This window comes from Protobothrops mucrosquamatus, unplaced genomic scaffold (assembly GCF_001527695.2).
Source record: "Protobothrops mucrosquamatus isolate PMUCROS unplaced genomic scaffold, P.Mucros_1.0 scaffold1398, whole genome shotgun sequence".
NCBI classification, from domain to species: Eukaryota; Metazoa; Chordata; class Lepidosauria; order Squamata; family Viperidae; genus Protobothrops; species Protobothrops mucrosquamatus.
This window is the reverse complement of record NW_015387583.1, coordinates 374,320-394,885: the sequence shown is the minus strand read 5'-3', so window position 1 is coordinate 394,885 and position 20,566 is coordinate 374,320. Positions and strand designations below refer to the sequence as shown.

Below are 20,566 nucleotides of genomic sequence, written 5' to 3'. Positions count from 1 at the left end.
TCTCTCTCTCTCTCTCTCTCTCTCTCTCTCTCTCTCTCTCTCTCTCTCTCTCTCTCTCTCTCTCTCTCTCGCTCTCTCTCTCTCTCTCTCTCTCTGCTCATCCAGATTTTGCACCCTTGATATAATAGCCCAATGTTCTCTGTAAAGTTTTATATTTAATTCTCATCCTCATGATGCTAACCATGAATTTCCACACCATTTTGTAAACAGCTTTTAAATTATTCAGCAATCCTTTGGCAACTAGTCTGGAATAAAATTATATTAAAAATCACAAACAGGCAGTTCTATAATCACCTCTTGTTTTCCTGCCCACCCACTTTACTGTGTCTCACAATGATGAAACTAATGCTTGGGTGTTAAATGCAAGCTAAAGTTTGCATGTCTGCTTCTCCTGAAATCATACAAGGCAGCCATTAAAAAAGAAGTAATATTACTACTCCTGCAAATTGAATAACAAACGGAATGCTTTAATCTGTTATGAGACCAGAAATGTATGTGTGTGTGTGTGTGTGTATTTAAAAATATAGATATATAGATAGAGATATATACAGATATATCACAGACCGGTTCCCATTCTCTGCCAGAGCTCTGGCATCAGAAATTTTAAGATCTCTCTTTCTTTTCCATTAGCAGAGGAGATCCAGTCTATCCTGAAATGTCTGGAATGCGTTCTCAAGGCACACATTATAGGTAGTCCTCAACTTACAACAGTTTGCTTAGTGACCGAAGTTGCAACATCACTGAAAAAAGTGACTTATGATCATTTTTCACACTTATGACCTTTGCAGCATCCCCTTGGTCACGTGATTTATATTCGGATGCTTGACAACTGACTCATATTTATGATGGTTGCAGTGTCCCAGGGTCATGTGATCACTTTTTGCAACCTTTTGTCAAGTAAAGTCAATGGGGAAACCAGATTCATTTAACAACGATGTTACTAATTTAACAACTACAGTGATTCACTTAATAAGCATGGCAAGAAAAGTTGTAAAATGAGGCAAAACTCACTTAACTAATTTCTCCCTTAGCAGCATAAATGTTGGGCTCAATTGTGGTTGTAAGTTGAGGATTACCTGTATTTCACTTTAAATAACTTGCTAGTTTTACCCATTTTTTTTTAAAAAAAGATAGCAAAACCAATTCAGTTTCACAGTTAATAATAATTAATTTTGCACTCATTTCTTACATAAACCTTAGCATAAATTGGAACAACTGTTTGAAATCTTTATTCACACTCCAAAAACGGAGGGTTATTTTCGTGAAGCATAATGAATGATTTCTGTGCCTTGATGAATTATACACCGTTCGTTTGCTTGTTTGTTTTGAAAAATAAAACATCACGAGGGTGTGTTTTTTTGGTGTTTGTGTGTGTGTCTGTGAAAGGTGTTTGACAGACTGAAGAAAACATGTGAATAGAAATTCTGAATTCTGAATCACTTCAGAGTTTCTCTCAGTAAAAAAATGATGCCTTGTGGAAAAACAGTTAAGCAGAGTGAAATGCCTGAGAACATGCTGAGCAGGAAATGTCTCATAAGCCAAGTAGCAAATTAAAGAACAAGACCTTGCTAAAAACAGACATAGTCTTATGAAATTAATGGAAACAAAATGGCATTGGAAGTCAAGGTAGATTTTTAAATTATACCTACTTGAGTTGAATGGCTGCTATTCCTTAAATGGGTACAAAATATGAATTTTGGAGTGAGACTTTTGTGTGTGTGTGTGTGTGAATTGTATTGTGTTGATCTCTGTTCAGCTCTTGCACAGTGAAATGAAAATCTTCCTGTATCTGGATTCTTGCATGATAAAGAGTCTAGCAGTGTTTTACAAATTGAAGGATGATTTTCTCAATAATAGAAGAAGGAAGGAAAAAAAATAAACTACTTATACCCCCATGAATAATGTTTGATCAAAGCATTATGAACTCCAATTTATATTGGGTTCATAATCAGAATATAAATTGCCACAAAATTTTACATCGGAACTCAATCTTTTGCCCTTTGTATGAAGCTCTGACAATAATTGCATGCGCCACCTCATCATAAGTATTACAGTGTAATAAGAAAGTCAATTTAATGCAGTCTGACAACATAATATTTTCTCAGAAAAGGCACAGGAACTAATTCCAAGAAAGCATGAATAGAACAATACATCACAGTTGCTTAGACTGGGCTTTCAGCTGCATTATTTGAGTTGTGATTCTGCACCTATTTTCCTGAAAGTAAAATTTATTGGATTCACCAGAGACTGGCTTTAGAGTAGATTTATGTTGTCTTGATGTTATTATATAGTACTTCTTCTAATTGTGTTTTCCTATCCTGCAGAAATAGATGAGAAGAGAATGAACAACAACTCCCAAGATGAAGTAAGTTAATTGCAATTTAAAAAATAAATTACTGTTGCATTGTCTGACAAACATTCAGAAAGTCTTAATTCTTTCTTTCTTATACTGCAGCAGAGATATTAATTCTTAAATTGTCTTTTGGGATATGCAGGGGGTAGAAGACACAGTCAGCTCAGTGACATTGATTAAGATTTATTAAGTAAAGTCAGCCTTCTGATCCTACAATATTTAATAATGATGACCTCTGAGTCCTTGCATGACTGTTTAGTTTGGATTTGGCTTAATTTGATCAATTTATTAAAGACTAGAGCGGATGCCAGAAAAAATCTGTTCCATCTTTGCTTCTCTAGACTCAGAATAGATATTTGAATTGAGGTCAGGAATAGGTTCATTCTGACACTTATCCTACCATAAGTTACCATATTTGAGCTTCAAAAAACTAGACAGTCACCAGATGGCAACAAAGATTTGAATTTTTCTGTATCTCTTTGCTGACACCTAATGGTTATCTAGAAGCATGACTTCAAAATTAACTTGAAATTATGATTTTTTGGGGGGGAAAAATAGGATCTCAAATCAGTTAGATATGAAAAACATTTTCTAATCCCCGAAATGCTATATCCTTCCAATAATTATTAAAAAGATTTATTCCACATGATGCATATTTGCTGAAAATTAAATTGTAAATTATTTATTACTTTATTCTGTAAAAAAACAAAACAAAACCTGGAAGCTGCAAAAATGCTGCTGGGGCCTGTTCAATTTTCTAGCCACTTTGCCCTCTTTCCAGGATATTCCATGCTATTCCTGTGTATTCTTCCTCTGCCATTGTCAGTACTATATGTGAAATGCTCATTGGACAGTTTTGGATGACATCAATCTTTGCTTAATGTACTTCTTAAACTACAAATCTTCTGCCAAGATGATTAACATCTTCTTTTTGTGTATCATCGATGCTGTTTTAATTATACAAGGATTCATGCTTGCCTCTGAATTAAAATTAAAATTAAAATTGAAAATTAAAGAAATTATAGAAAATAGAGGGAATAAAAAGAATTATCCAGAAAATATAATGTCATCCCTAAAATGGGTTTGTTACATCTTTCTGTCCTCTATATAGTATGTTCCAGACCAATTTAATTTTTATTGAAAATTGAAATAGGACAGTGTTGCTTTTAATAGCAAGAAACCTTATCGATTCTTTTTTCAAATTTAGGTACAAACATTTAAAAGCATTAAATAATGACAATCACCATCCCTTCATGCAATGTATATAATTAGCACTCTCTGACTGCATCCAATAATTTATTCATAAAAAGCATCTTTCCATCCATTAACATAAAATGTTATGAACCACTTTGCATTTCATAGATCAGCTTATAGAGCTGCTGAATCTTCATTGATTGGAAGAAATATGCTCTAAATATACTTTGTGAATTCACAACAGCCCTTACACAACTCTTTGGAATTGGGATATGGTGTTTTAAGTTGAGATTATTTAAAAAAGTAATATGAGCATTTGTTATATCAATGTAGACTTAATCATCCAGGGCAGAAGTATCTATAAGTTGAATCAGAGCAACTGGACCGGAATTTGTTGATCTGAGATGTTTCATTGCTCATCCGAGCAATTTCATCAGTCAAAAAAAAAAAAAAATAGGCAGAGAGTCTATTATTATTATTTATAATGAGCATGTATTATTTCACATTGCTGAAATGCCATTAGCTGAATGCAGCAGTGTTTTTTTTATTTGTTTGTTTATTATTATAGTTTGGCTGCTTAATTGAGCAACTCCAGGCAGCTTTAAAAATCTGATGCTAACTTCCAGATTTTGGGAACAAACCAAAAAATAAAAAGGAGCAATACACCATAGACACCATAGGAGAAGTTAATCCATGGTGGCATCTGATGAAATATGAAATATGAGTTGTGGCTCATGAAAGCCCATGCCCTCTAATAAAATCTGTTAGTTGGAAAAGATGCCACCAGTTTCCATCTGATTTTTTTTACAATCTGAATGTGTACTAAAATAAAAAGGAAGAAAGGATGTTGCCTTCCCCTAAAATATTTATATCATTTTTGAGATTTCTTAAAGACAAATAAGGAATGGGTTATATTACTTCAAGCTACATGGCAGAAAACATTGCAGTGCCGGATCAAGAAGATGCTTCAAAGGCAAACCAAGGAGGCCTCCTCAGTGCAATGATGTATGAGAAAGACCTTCAGAGAAGAGGCAAAAGAAATGCAAGAGGATGGTCAGAAAAGAGAGAGCATAGCTCACAACTGCATAATGGGTGGAGAAAAAGAGTCAGAGGGGACCTTTCCTACCTTCTCAAGCTGTAAAGGGAGACAGTGAGAGATTTGTACTTTCAGACTTTCAAGATTTTGTTAATATAGTTTTATGATAAAGTAGAATTAGACCATTCTTCTTTTGATCTGCCTGGGAAGTCTGACAGGTCTGAAAATGCAAATCTCCTGCTGTCTCCTTTGCAGCTTCAAAAGCTAGGGAAGGTCCCTCATGAGCCTCTTTAACCACCCATTATAGAGCTCTGGGCTGTGTTCTCTTTTATCTGACCATTCCCTAGGCAGCAATTCCTTGATCTATCTCTCAAGGCTGTTCCCTTGCACCATTACACTCCGTATGGACCTGTGGTGAGAAGAGGGCCTATAGAGGCCCCTCCTGTAGTCTGGTGTGTGATACTTTGTTTAGCTCTTGATTGCACTAAAAGGTCATTCTTTTTATTGACAGTCACAGAATGTCTCCCCTAAACAGAGGAAGCAGAGTGTCTATACTGCACCTACCATGAAAGGTACTGTTGAGGTACTGTTTCTTCTTATGCAAATGCCTCTTGAGTGATCACCTGCTGAGTATGGCATGTCACCATCTCTCTCTCTCTCTCCTGCTCTGTCATTATTGGAGAACTTAATGATCCCATGGAGGGAAAAGAGGCACCTGCCTACGATGCTGTTCTTTGAAGATGAATTGAAAGGAAGTCTAGGGAGATTCTCAATAATCCAGATCATGGTTATCCAAAAGATGCTTTTCAAAAGGTAACTGGACTTTCTTGGTGTTTTTTTTCCCTTAAAAGCATTCCACTTCTCATGCAAGAAGCTTCTTTAGTTCTGGCTGAATGGTGAGGAATGGAAGGATTTATATTCCTTAGCAGTCATCTGGTTGTTAGTACTCTGAAGTACTCTTTGACCCCTCTTTTAAACTGATGGAGACTGATGGAGTACAGATAAACCCCCAAGTGGCCTCAAGGACTTTCAGTTCTCTGAAAGTCCTTGAGGCCACTTGGGGGTTTATCTGTACTCCATCGGTCTCCATCGGTTTAAAAGAGGGGTCAAAGAGGCCATCTATATTTATCGTCACTTTGAATGTACACTAATCGACATACATTAAAATGAAATTTCATTGCAGGTCCCACACCTATTTGAACTCTGATTCAGGTGACCCTGAGAGTAGAGATAAATCCCCAAGTGGCCTCAATGACTCTCAGAGAGCTAACCATTGACCTTCAGAGTGCTAACAAACAGATGACTGCTAAGGAATATACATAAATCCTCCCATTTTCTATCATTCAACCAGAATTGAAGAAGCTTCTTGGATGAGAAGTGAAATGTTTTCAAGGAAAAAAACCAAGATAGTCCAGTTGCCTTTTGAAAAACACCTTTCGGATTGAAAGGAAGGGGATTCAGAAAGGCTGGTACCTCAAATCCAGGTCATAATCTTTTCCCTGGTAGTGTACAGGTGAAGGATGGGCTCCTCCCTCATTCATTTCCAATTAATGCTCTTACCTCTTTATTTATTTATTCAGCTTATAGGGCTGGTCACTTGCCACACAATCCTGGATGGCTAACAATCACAAATACTTTTTTAAAATTAAAACCACAGCTCACACCCAGGATGTTATAGAAACCATACATCATCAAAGATGGGTTCTGCAATTCTGGCCTAACACATAAGGGGGGGAAGAACCTGGTCTTCACTACCCTTGTGAAAGCTTGGCAGGTACTCATTCCTAGTTTCCTTAACTATAGACTCTGACAGATGCTTTTTTTCTAAAAAAAAAAAAAAAGGTGCTAGAACTCACACATGTCATACAACTGACCTTGCCTACCCTACAAGGTTCCATCCCAAAAAGGTGCTGGAACTCCGTTCTGGGTGTTCTATGAGAAAAAAAGCCCTGGACTCTGACTCATTTCATACTATATAGGGACTGCCTGTAAGTATAAACTGGAAATACTAATATTTGCTTCTTTAATAGTCAGATATAACATAAATCTCCCAAGTAAAGACATGTGCACAAATCTAGTAAATTGAGCCCAAGATTTAACCACACAGGAGCAGAGGTGGATCTTTTCCTACTGATCCAAAGATTTCTTAGATTGACCAAACGTTCTTGAGCACAGGAGTGCCTGTTCACGTGCCAACTTCCCAGCTGGCATCTTCCATGCCAACTTCCCATTGGCCACTATGGCTAATGCTAATATTGTTCATGGCAGGACTGAGAAGCTGCCTTCAGTCCTCTTTCTCCAAGCTGAGCACACTCTCAGTCTGCTATAACACTGTGCAAAGTAAGCTTTTGTATATGTCAGGGATTATTTTTTTTTGCTAGATTTATATCCTCTAAGCCCGCAGGGGTCCTCAACCTTCACAACTTTAAGACTTGTGGACTTCAATTCCTAGAATTCCTCAGCCAGCAAAGCTGGCTGAGGAATTCTGGAAGTTGAAGTCCACAGGTCTTAAAGTTGCCAAGGTTGAGGATCCCTGCTCTAAGGACTTCAGAAACTATCCGGAAGATATTCTCCAACTTTTCCTTTATAGCCCTGTGAGTTGTGTTGGGCAGAGAGAGGAAGTCACTCTATAATTTTCCGTTCTGGTTAGAGACAGAATGAAGCTAGATCACCCCAAGCTTAGTCCAGTGCCTTAGCCACTTGGCCACACTGGCCAGGCTTGATTCACAAGACTATCTTAGTTATGTCATTAGAATCTCCAAGGCGTTTGAAAGGTAGAACTAGTTTTTGCCACCAATTTCAAAGCAAGGATCGGCATATTCCAAAAGTGCTTTTCCGAAAGGCAACTGGACTTTTTTTTTTTTGCTTTTCCTTGAAGACATTTTGCTTCTAATCCAAGAAACCTCGTCAGTTCTGAAGAAGCTTCTTGGATGAGAAGCAAAATGTCTTCAAGGAAAAACAAAGGAAGTCCAGATGCCTTTTGAAAAAAACACCTTTGGGACAACCATGACCTGGATGACTGAGAAACTCCATAGACAAGGATCAGCATAATTTCAGAGTATTTGGGTGGGGGGTGGGGAGTGTTAAGAGTGAGAAGAGTAAAAGTTAGCACACAAAGACTCCTATTTCAGTTCCCACACTTCAGTTGTAAACTGTTGATTGAAAAGGAGACCAGGGGATTTGAGGTGATGGAATTGGTAGTGGGACGTCTTTGAAAGGTAGGGGGAGGGGAAAAGCCTTAAAAAGGACTAATTTCAACCACATCACTATATTATCAGATGGCTCTTACATCACTCATAGGAAGTTTGAAGCATGAACTGCCTCCATTGCTTTAGAAATTGCCCATCTCAGATATAAAGAAACACATTTCATTCATGTATTTGAACTGACCAGAAGAAGAAAAATAATCTTGATGCTATGCTATATAAGAATGGCAGCCAAGAGCTCTAATGTTCCTTGTACACATAACTTAGTACCACCTTTTATATTTCATATTTTTTTTAACTTTAAACACAATTTAAAAGAAGCATTCCATCATGCTCACTTTTATTTTCAATAAGGTTCTTAGATTCCATATATACGTAGAGCTCCTTCAGAAAATAAACATGATTGGCTTCAGCTTGCATTTATGCCTGACCACTCATCCAGGGAAAAAAGAGAGAGAGACCTAAGAGAAACTAGGAAGTTGACAATGAGCTTCTGGGGATGGGGGTGCTACAACATGGAGACAGAGAAACCTCACTAGTTGTTTTTTGGCTTTGTGGCTGGCCATGATTATGCTGGTAGCCATAGTGTGAACCAGGAGAAGCCCTTAGTAGGACTTTCTTCAGAACCCACCAAGTTCTTAAGAGGTCAACATGTCCATTTGCTACATCAATCATACATTAGATGTTTTGTAATTTGGTATGTTATCTGTAGAAAAAGTCAGGGGCTTCAATCTGTATTTGGATAACTTGTTCTCTCTTGACTCTTTGAGTGAATGTGTCTCAGCTGGATGCTGATCAGAGTGATAATGACTGTCTTGTATCACCTAAGGCAGGGGTGTCAAACTGCTGGCCCGTGGGCCGGATGCAACATAGCAATGGGAAAAAAGTCATGATACGTCATGGCACGTCATGTGACATTGCAAGTTTGACACCCCTGACCTAAGGGGACCTCCATTTTTTAAAGAATTTGAATTCAGCCCTTGGGGCAGGCTGGTCTTGATCAGCAAGTTTTGATCTGTGCACCAAAACTAGCTAATGCATTCAAATAATTTTTGCTGTATGATAGATAGAATGCCCAAGCAAGGCCAGTGAATGTTCAATATCTTCAACATCTTCATACACGATTTAGATGAGGGATAGAAGGGGAACTCATCAAATTTGCAGGGGGGAATAGACAACACATTAGAAGATAGTCTCAAGATCCAGAAGGATCTTGACAGACTTGAACATTGGACCCTACAGAACGAAATGCAACTCAGTGATGAGAAAAGTAAGGTTTTTTTTTACTTAGGCAAGACAAACCAAATGCACAGGTATAGAATAGGTGGTATGTTGCTCAACAGCAGTAACTGTGAGAGGGATCTAAGATTCCTAGTGGACAACTACTAGGGTGCCACAGCTGACAAAAAAGACAATGCAACAATAGAGGGATATCATCAAGATCACATGTAATGTTGGTGCCATTTTATACTGCTTTGGTAAGACCAGACTTGGAATACTGCATCCAGTTTTAGTTACCACAATAAAAAAAGATGTTGAGACCCTAGAAAGAGTGCAGATAAGAGCAACAAAGATTATTAGAGGTCTGGAAGCTAAAACATATGATGAACAGTTGCAGGAATTGGGTATATCTAGTCTGATGAAAAGAAGGATTAGGGGTGAACTATTTTATGGGCTGTCACAGAGAAGAGTTAGGTCAACCTATTCTCCAAAGTATCTGAGGGAAGGACAAGAAATAACAGATGGAAACTTACCAAGAAGAGATTCAACTTAGAATTAAGGACAATTTTCCTGACAATTAGAACAATTAATCAGTGGAACAGTTTGCCTCCAGAAATTGTGGTTGCTCCACAAATGGAGGTTTTTAAGAAGAGATTGAAAAGTCACTTGTCTGGAGTGATATAGGGTCTCCTGTTTGAGCTGGTTGTTGGACTAGAAGATCTCCAATGTCCCTTCCAACTCTTATTCTGTATTCTGTAATGTTGAGCTGAACCTAATACAAAATATTAAATCAATATTAGCATACTGTACACACACTCTTATCTCATTCACAGTTGTAAAAAATAATGTTTTAAGCAGAAAGGACAAATGGTGCCCTATTGTCTGGCCTACTAAGTTAGTATAAGAAACTTAGCATATCCTTATATCTGTTGAACTATTAATGAAGCAACATAGCTAGTCTCTCTCTATATAAGGCATAGGACTGTGGTTTTATTTTGTTTAGTTCTCTACGGCTGACTGACTGACTGACTGACTGACTGATTGCCTAATGGATGTGATTGTCTGAAATTATAGATAGTTCTTTCGTGTATTAGAAATTGCAATAAGGCATGAATAACATGCCAAAGTATCTCACAAATTCATTTTTTCTCTCTTTCTCTCAAGTCCTTTTGATGTATTTTGTCTTTTTGCATGGTATCAGCAAATAGATCTTTAAGTGGGAAATGGCTTACCCTTTTATGCACACGTGCATTTTACTGGAATACAGCCCCTGGAAAAATCAATGTGAGTGCTATTGATCGCAGAATGAGGTGGACAGCAGCCTACAGAACTATTCAGGGCAGGATATTTGAGCGGATTGTATTTCTGTGCTTAATGGATGTTGGGAGACACCTTCACTGTTCAAAAGGCCTCTACATTTTGGATCTTCCTGATGGTGCTGATGGTCTCCTTCCAAAATGAGGTTAACAGAGATATCCGACTGGGTTTCTGTTTTTAGCAGATTTTTCTCCTGTCCTGGCCAAATAATTAACCTCTCTTGATACATACAATCTTCCTCTCAGCCACCTATACATACTGTACAGTATTGATGTAATGATGCAGAGTTAGGAAAAAAAAGGTTCTAAAGGCATACTCTGATGATCTAGGCATGCTCACTGAATTTAGTACGTCAGGCAATTTTAATTTGTCATGAGCACTGAGTATTGGAACCACGTTAGAACCCTGCTCTTCATTGATTCTTGTAACTAATTTCAGTTCTTGGGCGGAAGATCTCCTTTCAACAAGGAGTCCATGAAAATTAGACATCAAAGAAAAAATCAGAAAGAGAACTCTTCTTTTTCATAATGTGAGGCACCTCTAATCATTTCCCAACGTTCAGGCCACTTTCCCCCTTCTGTTTATATGTATATGTGTGTATGTATGTGCGTGATTGGCCATTATGCAGTGTGGATTGTTAAGACAAATATCAAAATATATTTGGTAAGAACACCTTACCAGATAATAGAACCTCCTTAGATATAATCAACAGATGCCCACATGTAACATAATATTATATCTGTGTGAAAACCAATATGTTTTATTTTCATCAGTTCCAAACCCAGAAGGAGGACAATACATAACCAATTTCACCCTAATTCCTGTAACCTATTAAAAAAAAAGAAAACAAACACCTGGCTATGTTTTCTATTATCTACTTCATAGTATTGCTGCTATGGGGAAAAATTGGAGAAGGGATTGTTATATATGTTATGTTGAACTCTTGAATGAAGGGCAGAATAAGAATCTAATAAACAACTTGTCAGAGAAGAAGTAGAATAAAAATAAATTTATTAATTTAAAAGATACATTCAGGTAGTCTTGACTTAACAACCACAACTGGACTGGCAACTCCATTGCTGAGAGACACAGTCATTGAGTGAAATTGTGAACAACCAGCTTGAGAATTCAAATAAAACTCCAGGTTCATTCCATCTCTGAAATCTTACTGTTTATTGAATACACTATATGGTAATGTCGAAGCAAAACTAACTCTGAGCTTCCAACACCACTTCATAGATTTAAATAATAATTTTCCTAGCCAAACTCCCATAGTCCATATAAACAAGTTAACTTTGTTATGGGAACCGTCTGCTTCAAATTCACACCTGTTATGGTGTCCTTGAAAAGGTTTCAGGCTCTCACGGTCTTCAGTGGAATCTTAGAAGTTTCATTTCTCCATCTAACCCACTTGAAAGTAACACCTCTCCCCCCCTTACTCTAAAGGCAAGTTGAAATGTAGAGGCATGTAGCTGCCAAAGTTTCATCCTTGACAGAAATATCATATGACTGCACCAGATTTCTGTTGTCAGTTAAGCAAATCACATGCAGTTGTTAGGTGCAATATCACATGATCACCAATTTCAATCTCCTGCTGCCTTCTCCAATGACTTTGCTGGTCAGAAGCTAGCAGTGAAGATTGCAAATAGTGAACTTGTGACCCAGGATGCCATGATTACCTGAATTGCAATCCTGAGACAGTTGTGATTCTGTGGCAGTGATAAATTCAAGGACTATTTGAAAAATGACTTACAGAAAAATTGGCCAAGAGGATGATTTTGAATTGTGTAAGAAGTTGTGCAGTTAGGCCACAAAAATGTGTTTATTTCTACGGAACTATTGCTTTGAGGGTTTGCTTTGTTAAACTTTTTTTTAAAAAAAATCCCCTTCTTCATTTTTTCTGTACATTTAGATAGATGTTATTTAGCAAGTATCTCTGGTAATATCACACCTATTTGTGTAGCCTTAGGGCTAGAAAAAAGAAAACAAGATCTTCTTTCAATTTCCCATAATTCTAAATTGTACATTTTATCCTAAGTTCAGGATAATGCTTTGGAACATGAGTCTTTTGTTCCAGGTTTGAAATATTCAAATTGGCCATTTCAAACATGAAATGTTTTGCCCAATGTTACCATAGTTACACAATTTGAAGCAGCTTCTGTTTAAAGTACTTGTTTGTACATAAGCTGGTAAACCACATAAGCAAAAACTGCTTGGAGCATTTAGAACAACTGAAGTTCTGAAGTTCTATGCGTGCAGATTCTATTTTAAACAGAAAAAGAGGAATCTTTGATGTTCTAATAGCTCTTGTTATAATACCGAAAAAAGCAAATCTGACTCTCGAAGTGTCAGTCTCTGAAAATAGGGTGAAAAGGTGAAGTTTGTCCTCATGACTTAATAATTAATCCTTCAGGAATTCTTTCATTACCAAAAAATCTTCACTGTAGCTCAGTTTACACAGATGTGTGTTTCTCTCTATGTGTATGTATGTGTGTGTGTGATGTCATACAGCAAAGCAGAAAGAACATAAATCACCTATAAAGGAATCCAAGCCAATTCTGAGGCTATTGTGGAGATAGCACAGCTGATATTTTGGAAGGCAATTAATTTTTCCTCTCCACAAATGGAGTAAAGCTTTCCAAAACTGGAATGAAATCTTTGGATCCAGTTGATTATGTTGGAATGCATATTGCAGTTGATAAAGTAAAACAAGATGGGAAACAAGTGTTTGAGACAATGAAACCAAAGACTGGTGTATTGGAAGGGTTCCTTATAAAATCAATCATATCAAGAGAAAGAAACCATCTTTAAACAGGGAATAAGAAAAAAAACACAGTAGAGTTACCAGAAATTTCCCAAACATGACTACATATCACAGACTAAAATTGCTTCTGTTTATTTGACTGTATAAACAGAAAACCTCATGATTTGAAAGGTTATGCATTAGAAAAATATAAAGTAGACACAAAAACTTAAGCATATATTCATATATGCACATGTGCTTGCTATATCAGTCTTAGTTTCTGTCTGGCCTCCCTCTCCATGAACAGGAATGTTTGGTTAACTAGAGACCTTTGGGTAGGAAGATGTTAAAACGGTGACTTTCTATAACTATCTATACAACCTACTCCTTAGTAAGCTAGAAAAAGGTGGAATAAACAACATCACCATCAAATGGATCTGTAGCTGACTGGCAAACCATACTCAATGAGTAGTCCTCAATGGCACTACATCCACATGGAGAGAAGTAAGCAGTGGGGTACCACAAGGTTCCGTCCTAGGCCCAGTACTCTTCAATATCTTCAAGAATGACTTAGATGAGGGAATTGAAGGGGAACCTGTCAAATTTGCAGATGACACCAAACTGGCAGGAGTAGCCAACACTCCAGAAGACAAACTCAGGATCTAAAAAGATCTTGACAAACTTGAACAATGGACCCTATCCAACAAAATGAATTTCAATGTGGAGAAAAGCACAGTTTTACATTTAGGCAGGAAAAAATCAAAGGTACAAGTACAGATTGGGCAAGACCTGGCTTAAAAACAGTAACTGTGAGAGGGATCTCAGAGTCCTAGTGGACGATCACTTAACCATGAGCCAGCAGTGTGCAGCAGCAGCCAAAAAAGCTAATATAATCCTGGGTTGTATAAACAGAGGCATAGAATCAAGATCATGTGAGATATTAATACCTCTTTATAAAACCCTAGTAAGACCACACCTGGAATACTGCAGCCAACTTTGGTCACCATATCACAAAAAAGATGTTGAGAGTTTGGAAAAAATTAAGAGAAGAACAGCTAAGATGATCAAAGGCCTGGAGACTAAAACAGAAAGAATGGCTGCAAGACTTGGGTTTGGCTAGTCTAAAGAAAAGAAGAAATAGGAGAGACATGATAGCAGTGTTTCAGTATTTGAGGGGCTGCCACAAAGAAGAGGGGGTCACGTTATTCACCAAAGGACCAGACGGAAGGACAAGAAACAATGGTTGGAAACTGATCAAAGAGAGAAGCAACCTGGAATTAAGGAGAAACTTCCTGTCAGTGAGGATAATTAACCAGTGGAACAGCTTGCCCCCAGAAATCGTGGGCGCTCCATCACTGGAGATTTTTAAAAAGAGGCTAGACAGTCTGAGATGATATAGGTTCTCCTGCTTGAGCAGGGGGCTGGACTAGAAGACTTCCAAGGTCCCTTCCAGCTCTATTCTATTCTATTCTATTCTATTCTATTCTATTCTATTCTATTCTATTCTATTCTATTCTGTGTGGCCACTGTTAAGATGGATTCCTTGTACTCAGTTGGAAAGTGACTTGCTCTGTAGGAGCAAAGCGCCCTCTAGTGCTTCAGAGAGCTTGCTGTACTTGCAGTCCTGCACAGGAATCTCCCCCAAAGCCACAGAAGGCTAAATTCTCATTGTTCATAGTGAGAACAGTGATTTTTCCAGGGTGAATCTAGAGAATCGCTTGAGTATAAAGAGGAATTAGCTTCACTTATGTGGGCACCCACAAGCAGGCCTGCTTCTGGATGTGTCAAATGTGACATCAATGATCTCTGGACACCAAGGTGACTAGGTGACTAGCAAAGGGAACTAAGCTATCTGAAGGGACAGCCTCTGCAATCAGGGAGGGGTCAACTCCCCCTCCCCACATGTATGTATTGATTTATTTAGGCTGCCCAACTTCACTGCAACCTGAGTAGTATATGGATAGTCCTTGACTTACGACCACAACTGAGCCCAAAATTTCTCTTGCTAAGTGAAACATTTAAGTGAGTTTTGTCCCATTTTATGACCTTTCTTTCCACAATTGTTAAGTGAATCACTGCAGTTGTTAAGTTAGTAACATGGTTGTTAAGTGAATCTGGCTTCCCTGTTGACTTTGTTTGCTAGAAGGCCACATAAGACGATCAGATGACCCTGAGGCAACTGCAACCATCCTAAAAGTGAGTCAGTTGCCAAACATCCGAATTTTGGTCACCTGACCATGGGGAGGCTGCAGCTGTCATAAGTGTGAAAAGCAACCATGAGACTTTTTTCAGTGCTATTGTAACTTTGAACTTTCAACAGTCACAAAAAATGAACTGTTGTAGGTCAAGACCAGTACAATACAAATTACTATAAGGAAAAGGAACACCTGATAAACAACAGAGTCCAATAACAAATAATCTCCTAAAGAACCCACTCTAGCCCAAAGTCTGATAAAACAAGCCACAGTTTGTTTAAATGAGGTTAGGTTGAAAGCCTAATAGATCTCTGGGAGAAGGCCAGGAGAGAAAAAAGTCACTTCCTGAGTCCCATCAAATGAGCATGGCTTAATTAATGGGACTCAGAACACGCTGACTGTGCTGGATGAGCAAAAACTATAGAAGACTGATAGTCCCTCAGATAACTAGCCCATTAGTTATTAGCCATTAGCTCTTCTCCCCCCCACCACACACAAAGCGTTCAAATATCCCGGGATATATGGTGCTCCAACTGAACAGACCATGATATGACAAAGGATGTTTTTAATTCCATGACTCACTGTGCTTAATTATGAGCTTAATGACAGATATTGTATCTCTGTTACTATAACTCTGGAGAATGACAGGTTTGAGTGGGCTGGCATTGGATTCGAACCCCACATTCTGCAGTCTCCATAAGCAACATGCCAACTGGCTTAACGCAGCCTTTACCTCTCCAAGAACCACCCCTGACTGGGGACAGGCCAGCACTAGGATGTGCAGAGGAATCTCTGCCTGAGATGAACTGCAGCTTCATATAACGGTAATCTTTGGCTTACAACCCATCCGTTTAATGACTGAAAAAAGTGACTTATGACTGTTTTTCAGCCGTAAGACCGTTGCAGCATCCCCACGGTCCGTAGGATCAAAAGATGCTTGCAGTGTCCCAGGTTCTTGTGATCCCCTTTTGTGACCTTCTGAGAAGCAAAGTCAGTGGGGAAGCCAGATCCACTTACCAACTATGTTACTAACTGAACAACTGCAGGGATTCACTTAAACCAGTGTTTCAGATGTGTGGACTTCAACTCCCAGAATTCCTTAGCCAGTGATGTTGGCTCAAGAACTCTGGGAGCTGAAGTCCACACATCAGAAAGCTGTCAAGGCTGAGAAACATTGACTTAAACAATTGTGACAAGAAAGGTCATAAAATGGGGCAAAATCTAGTTAACCATCTTGCTCAGCAATGGAAATTTTGGGCTCAGCTGTGGTTGTAAGATGAGGGCTACCTGTGCAACGTTTAACCAAAACCATCCCATCATATTCAAGATGGACAGTGTTTAATATTTATTTGCTATGTATATGTAGGGGTGTGGGTCTATACATATGTTGTACATAGTATGTTTAGGTGTGTGTCATGTATGTGGTTCACTTTAAGAGCGGGCAACTAAATTTCATTTTTGATGTGTGCCATTGTGCCTACAGTAAAAAAAAAATGACAATAAAGGTTATCTTATCTATCTTATCTGTCATATCTCCATTTAGTTTAACATATTGGTATAAATGTGTGTTGAGGATGAACTGTGATAGTGCTAAGCCATAAACTAGAACAGGGTTTTCAACCTTTTCACTGATTGTACCACTTTTAGGATATGGCAATATTCGAATACTGAAATGAATTATGACCATTTTTTTACACTTATGACCATTGCAGCATGCCCAGGGTCATGTGATTTATATTTGGATGCTTGGCAACTGATTCATATTTATGATGGTCACAGTGTCCCAGGGTCATGTGATCCCCTTTTGACAAGCAAAGTCAATGGCAGGGCTGCTGGTGGCCAAGTGCTAAGGCAGGACTTCCCTCTCTCCCTCCCTCTTTCTCATTCCCATCTCCTTCTGAAAGGAGAATTTGAACCCCTTCCATATTTTCACTCATCCATATATTCATCAAACAAGAAAAAGCCTCCAGAGACAGAAAAGACAAGCTGCTGAGTGAACTAGCTTAAAAAGGTGCATTCCCCTTTAAGAATTAGTTACTGGCTAGAAAGGAAAATTAAGGAGCCAGCAGCCAGCACTTAAGGAAGAAAAAAACAAATGTAGTAAGTACTGGCTGCCTCCCCAAATGGCTCCATTCATAGGTAAAGGAATGCTACAGGCAAAATCCATTCAGGAGAAAATACTTCAAAATCCTTTGTAGCAAAACCTACAGCTAACAATAGCAGAGCAATAGAAGCTAACATGAGACATCAGCCATCAGCCAAATAGAAATTGACAAACACTCCTTAAGAACACAAAGCCCACATTGCACAAATCCCAGAATTTCAAAGTCACAAAAGCACATAAGAATCCTTCCACTCTCCATCTCCCTCCCTCCCTCCCTCTATGCCTCACCTCCAGCCGATGCTGCCTTTCTTCATTGCTGCCTTTCTTCATTCCTTGTGGAGGGCGACCCCTCCCCCACTGCATTTCTGGCCTGTTTTCTTGCTGCCAGTACAGGTAGCTACCACAGAAATTGTAAATCAGCTCATGGCCGGCCTGCTTGATCTCCTCTCCCCTCCCCCCACCCTCCTCCTCCTTTCCCTTCAATGCAGCTACAGCTGACTCTGCCTCCTTCCAAGGCTGCTTCTTTTTTCCCCTCTCCCTCTCCCACCCAAACTGCCTCCTCTTATAGCCTCTCCTGTCTCCGCCCCCTCCTCCTCCGGAAGTGAGCCTGGGGCCTTTGCCTCACTCCAGCCACTCTGCAGCTCCGGAGGACTCTCTCACAGTAAGTCCTGCACTGCGCTGGCTCGTTCCCTCCCCCACTACACTTGGCTGGGCAGGGCCACATACCACCTACCACATGCTAATGTATTACAGATGGTACGCGTACCACGGGTTGAAAAGCCCTGGAATAGAAGACGGTGCATTCCAACCATAAACCATTGTTTTTTTTATTTAGTAAACCCAAACTGATCCCACAATGGCTTAGCATTTTGTGTACTTCAGGATGCAATGCACTGCTATATGTGAGCCATGTTGGACATTATAAGGTAGTGAAGGACTTTGATGTGAGTTCTGCTTGTGCAGTTTTAACATCAAAGCCAAAACTCCCACTCTGTATCTCTTGATCAGAAGATTGCACAGAATATATTATTTGTCAATAATCACGCCTACATCCTTATGGACAGATGTGTTTTTCTGTAAAGCTACTTCAGGCTTCCATGTAAGCTTGTGAGTATATCGGCTCAGCTCAACACTGGATTCATTGTACCCAGCACAATCTGAGTGGTGGTGGGATTCAAATATGTGAACAAATGGTTCTCTTTCTGGATGCCGTTTCCAGAAGTCCGTTCTGGGCCTGGGCAACAAAAAATTAGCTACCGGTTCTACCGAACTGGTGTGAACTGGCTGAATCCCACCACTGAATCTGAGCCCATAATCACACTAAGAGAGGAAACTAGGTTCAACACTTTATTTCTGTGCAGAAGTAAAGATGGACCCTTGGATCCATAGTCCAAGTCAGGCATATCTGCTGATCGTCCCAAAGGTGATTTTTCATGAGACAACTGGACTTTCTTGTTTTCCTTTGAAGACGTTTTGCTTCTCATCCAAGAAGCTTCTTCAGCTCTGACTGGATGGTGGGGAATGGAAGGAACAGATTTCCAGAAAACATTGCAGACTACAGGAACCATTTGCTCTTCAGTTTGAGATGCAGACAACACAGACTCATCCCCAACAGCCTGTGCCTATCTCCAACATTGAAGGGACACAGGGCAGAAAAAATCCTGTGGCCAAGAAGGCCCCACAAACATTTGCACTACCCAGGTGACCCTGAGGGCACAGACAACCTCCAAGTGGCTTCAATGACTCTCTAAAAGAATGCAAATGACCAGCTGTCTGCAAGCAATATAAATCCTTCCAATTCCCACCATCTGGTCAGAGCTGAAGAAGTTTCTTGGATGAGAAGTTTAACGTCTTCAAAGAAAAGTAAGAAAGTCCAGTTGCCTCCTGAAAAAGCATCTTTCGGACAACTATGATCTGGATGACTGCTTTTATACCATAGAACGACAGAAACCCATCAAAAGTTCCTGATATTTCATCACTTGTCCCCGATTTATTGAAGACATGCACAGTTTAAGCTAACATCCCATAATAAGCATCGGAGGGTGCACTCAATTAGCTAAATTCTCCACCTCTGAGTATATTTTTTAACATGCTAACAATGAACTTTTACCTCCAGATCTTTGCCTGGACATTTTTCACCACAGCTTAAGCAAAACACCACATTACTTTTCTTTGTTCCAGTAATGGGCCCACTTGCAAAATTTTTTAGCCCGGTTACAAATCCACAATCGGTCAGCTAGGCCAGCACTTCCCATAACTGAAGCATTTGTGGTCAGCCTCTTTTGCTTCTTCCTATAAATGTCAAGGCAGGTGTTAGTTAACAGCTGATTCTAAAAATGACTACATATAGACAAAGTGATTAGAATAAAGTAGCTCTGACTAAAGCAGGTTTATAACTTATAAAAGCTCTTAATAGTTTATTAGCAGGTGAATAGCCTTACGCCCATAGCTGTATTATAGGAAGGAATAGCTGAATTAATTCCGGCCATGAGGTATATTTTCAAGAGGCAATAAGTCCCAGGATAATGATGCAAGATCAAATTTGGTCGCTGAAGGTGGGCTGGAGCATGAGTCTGAAAGCTCGGAAGAGTATGACTGATTACTGTTTGCTGATCTTGAGGCCACGTTAGGCATGAAATTAGATCATACTTGTGTTGCTGACTTTTTTTAACAACCAAACACACACACACAAAATCTATTGCACTGAGAAAAGAGTGCCCCTGCAGCAATCTTCATGGAATTGGATCTCGTAAGTTCTCTTGCAAATCTGTTTTCAAAACAATAATAAATAAAGGAAACTTCAACATTTGTGTTGTGCTGAAGACCACTTTGTTTAAACCCCCTGCCCCCCGCTAAATCTAAGAAAGAAATTAAGTTTATTTTGCCTTGATGGCAAAAATTATTACTGTAGTACATCTATAGAGAGGAGTCATAACTCAGGGTGATTTCTATGATCTCTTTGGATGCCTTCTGGATATTATCTGACCCATACATTTTGATGGAGGGAGTTGATCCACACTGAAACATAATGCAAATAGAGACCTCCTTCCTCGCCTGAAATGAATGGTGTGTATCTGTTAAGTAGGATCACTCCATTTGGTCTCTTGAAATTTGGCACCTATCTGGTAACTATGGAATCAATTCAACCACAGGTAGTGAAGTTTATTTTATTTTATTTTATTTTATTTTATTTTATT

The 20,566-nt window shown here is 39.0% G+C and overlaps 1 protein-coding gene across 2 annotated transcripts in view; it reads left to right on the top strand.

The window, feature by feature from the left end:
* PPP1R1C (protein phosphatase 1 regulatory inhibitor subunit 1C) overlaps nucleotides 1–20,566 on the top strand; it is a 43,672-nt gene that overhangs the window by 20,206 nt on the left and 2,900 nt on the right. The window contains exons 3-4 of one of the 2 annotated variants that reach the window (XM_015821743.2): nucleotides 2,325–2,365; nucleotides 5,095–5,155. In XM_015821743.2, coding sequence (XP_015677229.1) covers nucleotides 2,325–2,365; nucleotides 5,095–5,155 — 102 coding nt within the window. Of the gene's footprint in view, nucleotides 1–2,324; nucleotides 2,366–5,094; nucleotides 5,167–20,566 lie in introns of both variants that reach the window. The other variant, XM_015821744.2, reaches the window with a different exon arrangement.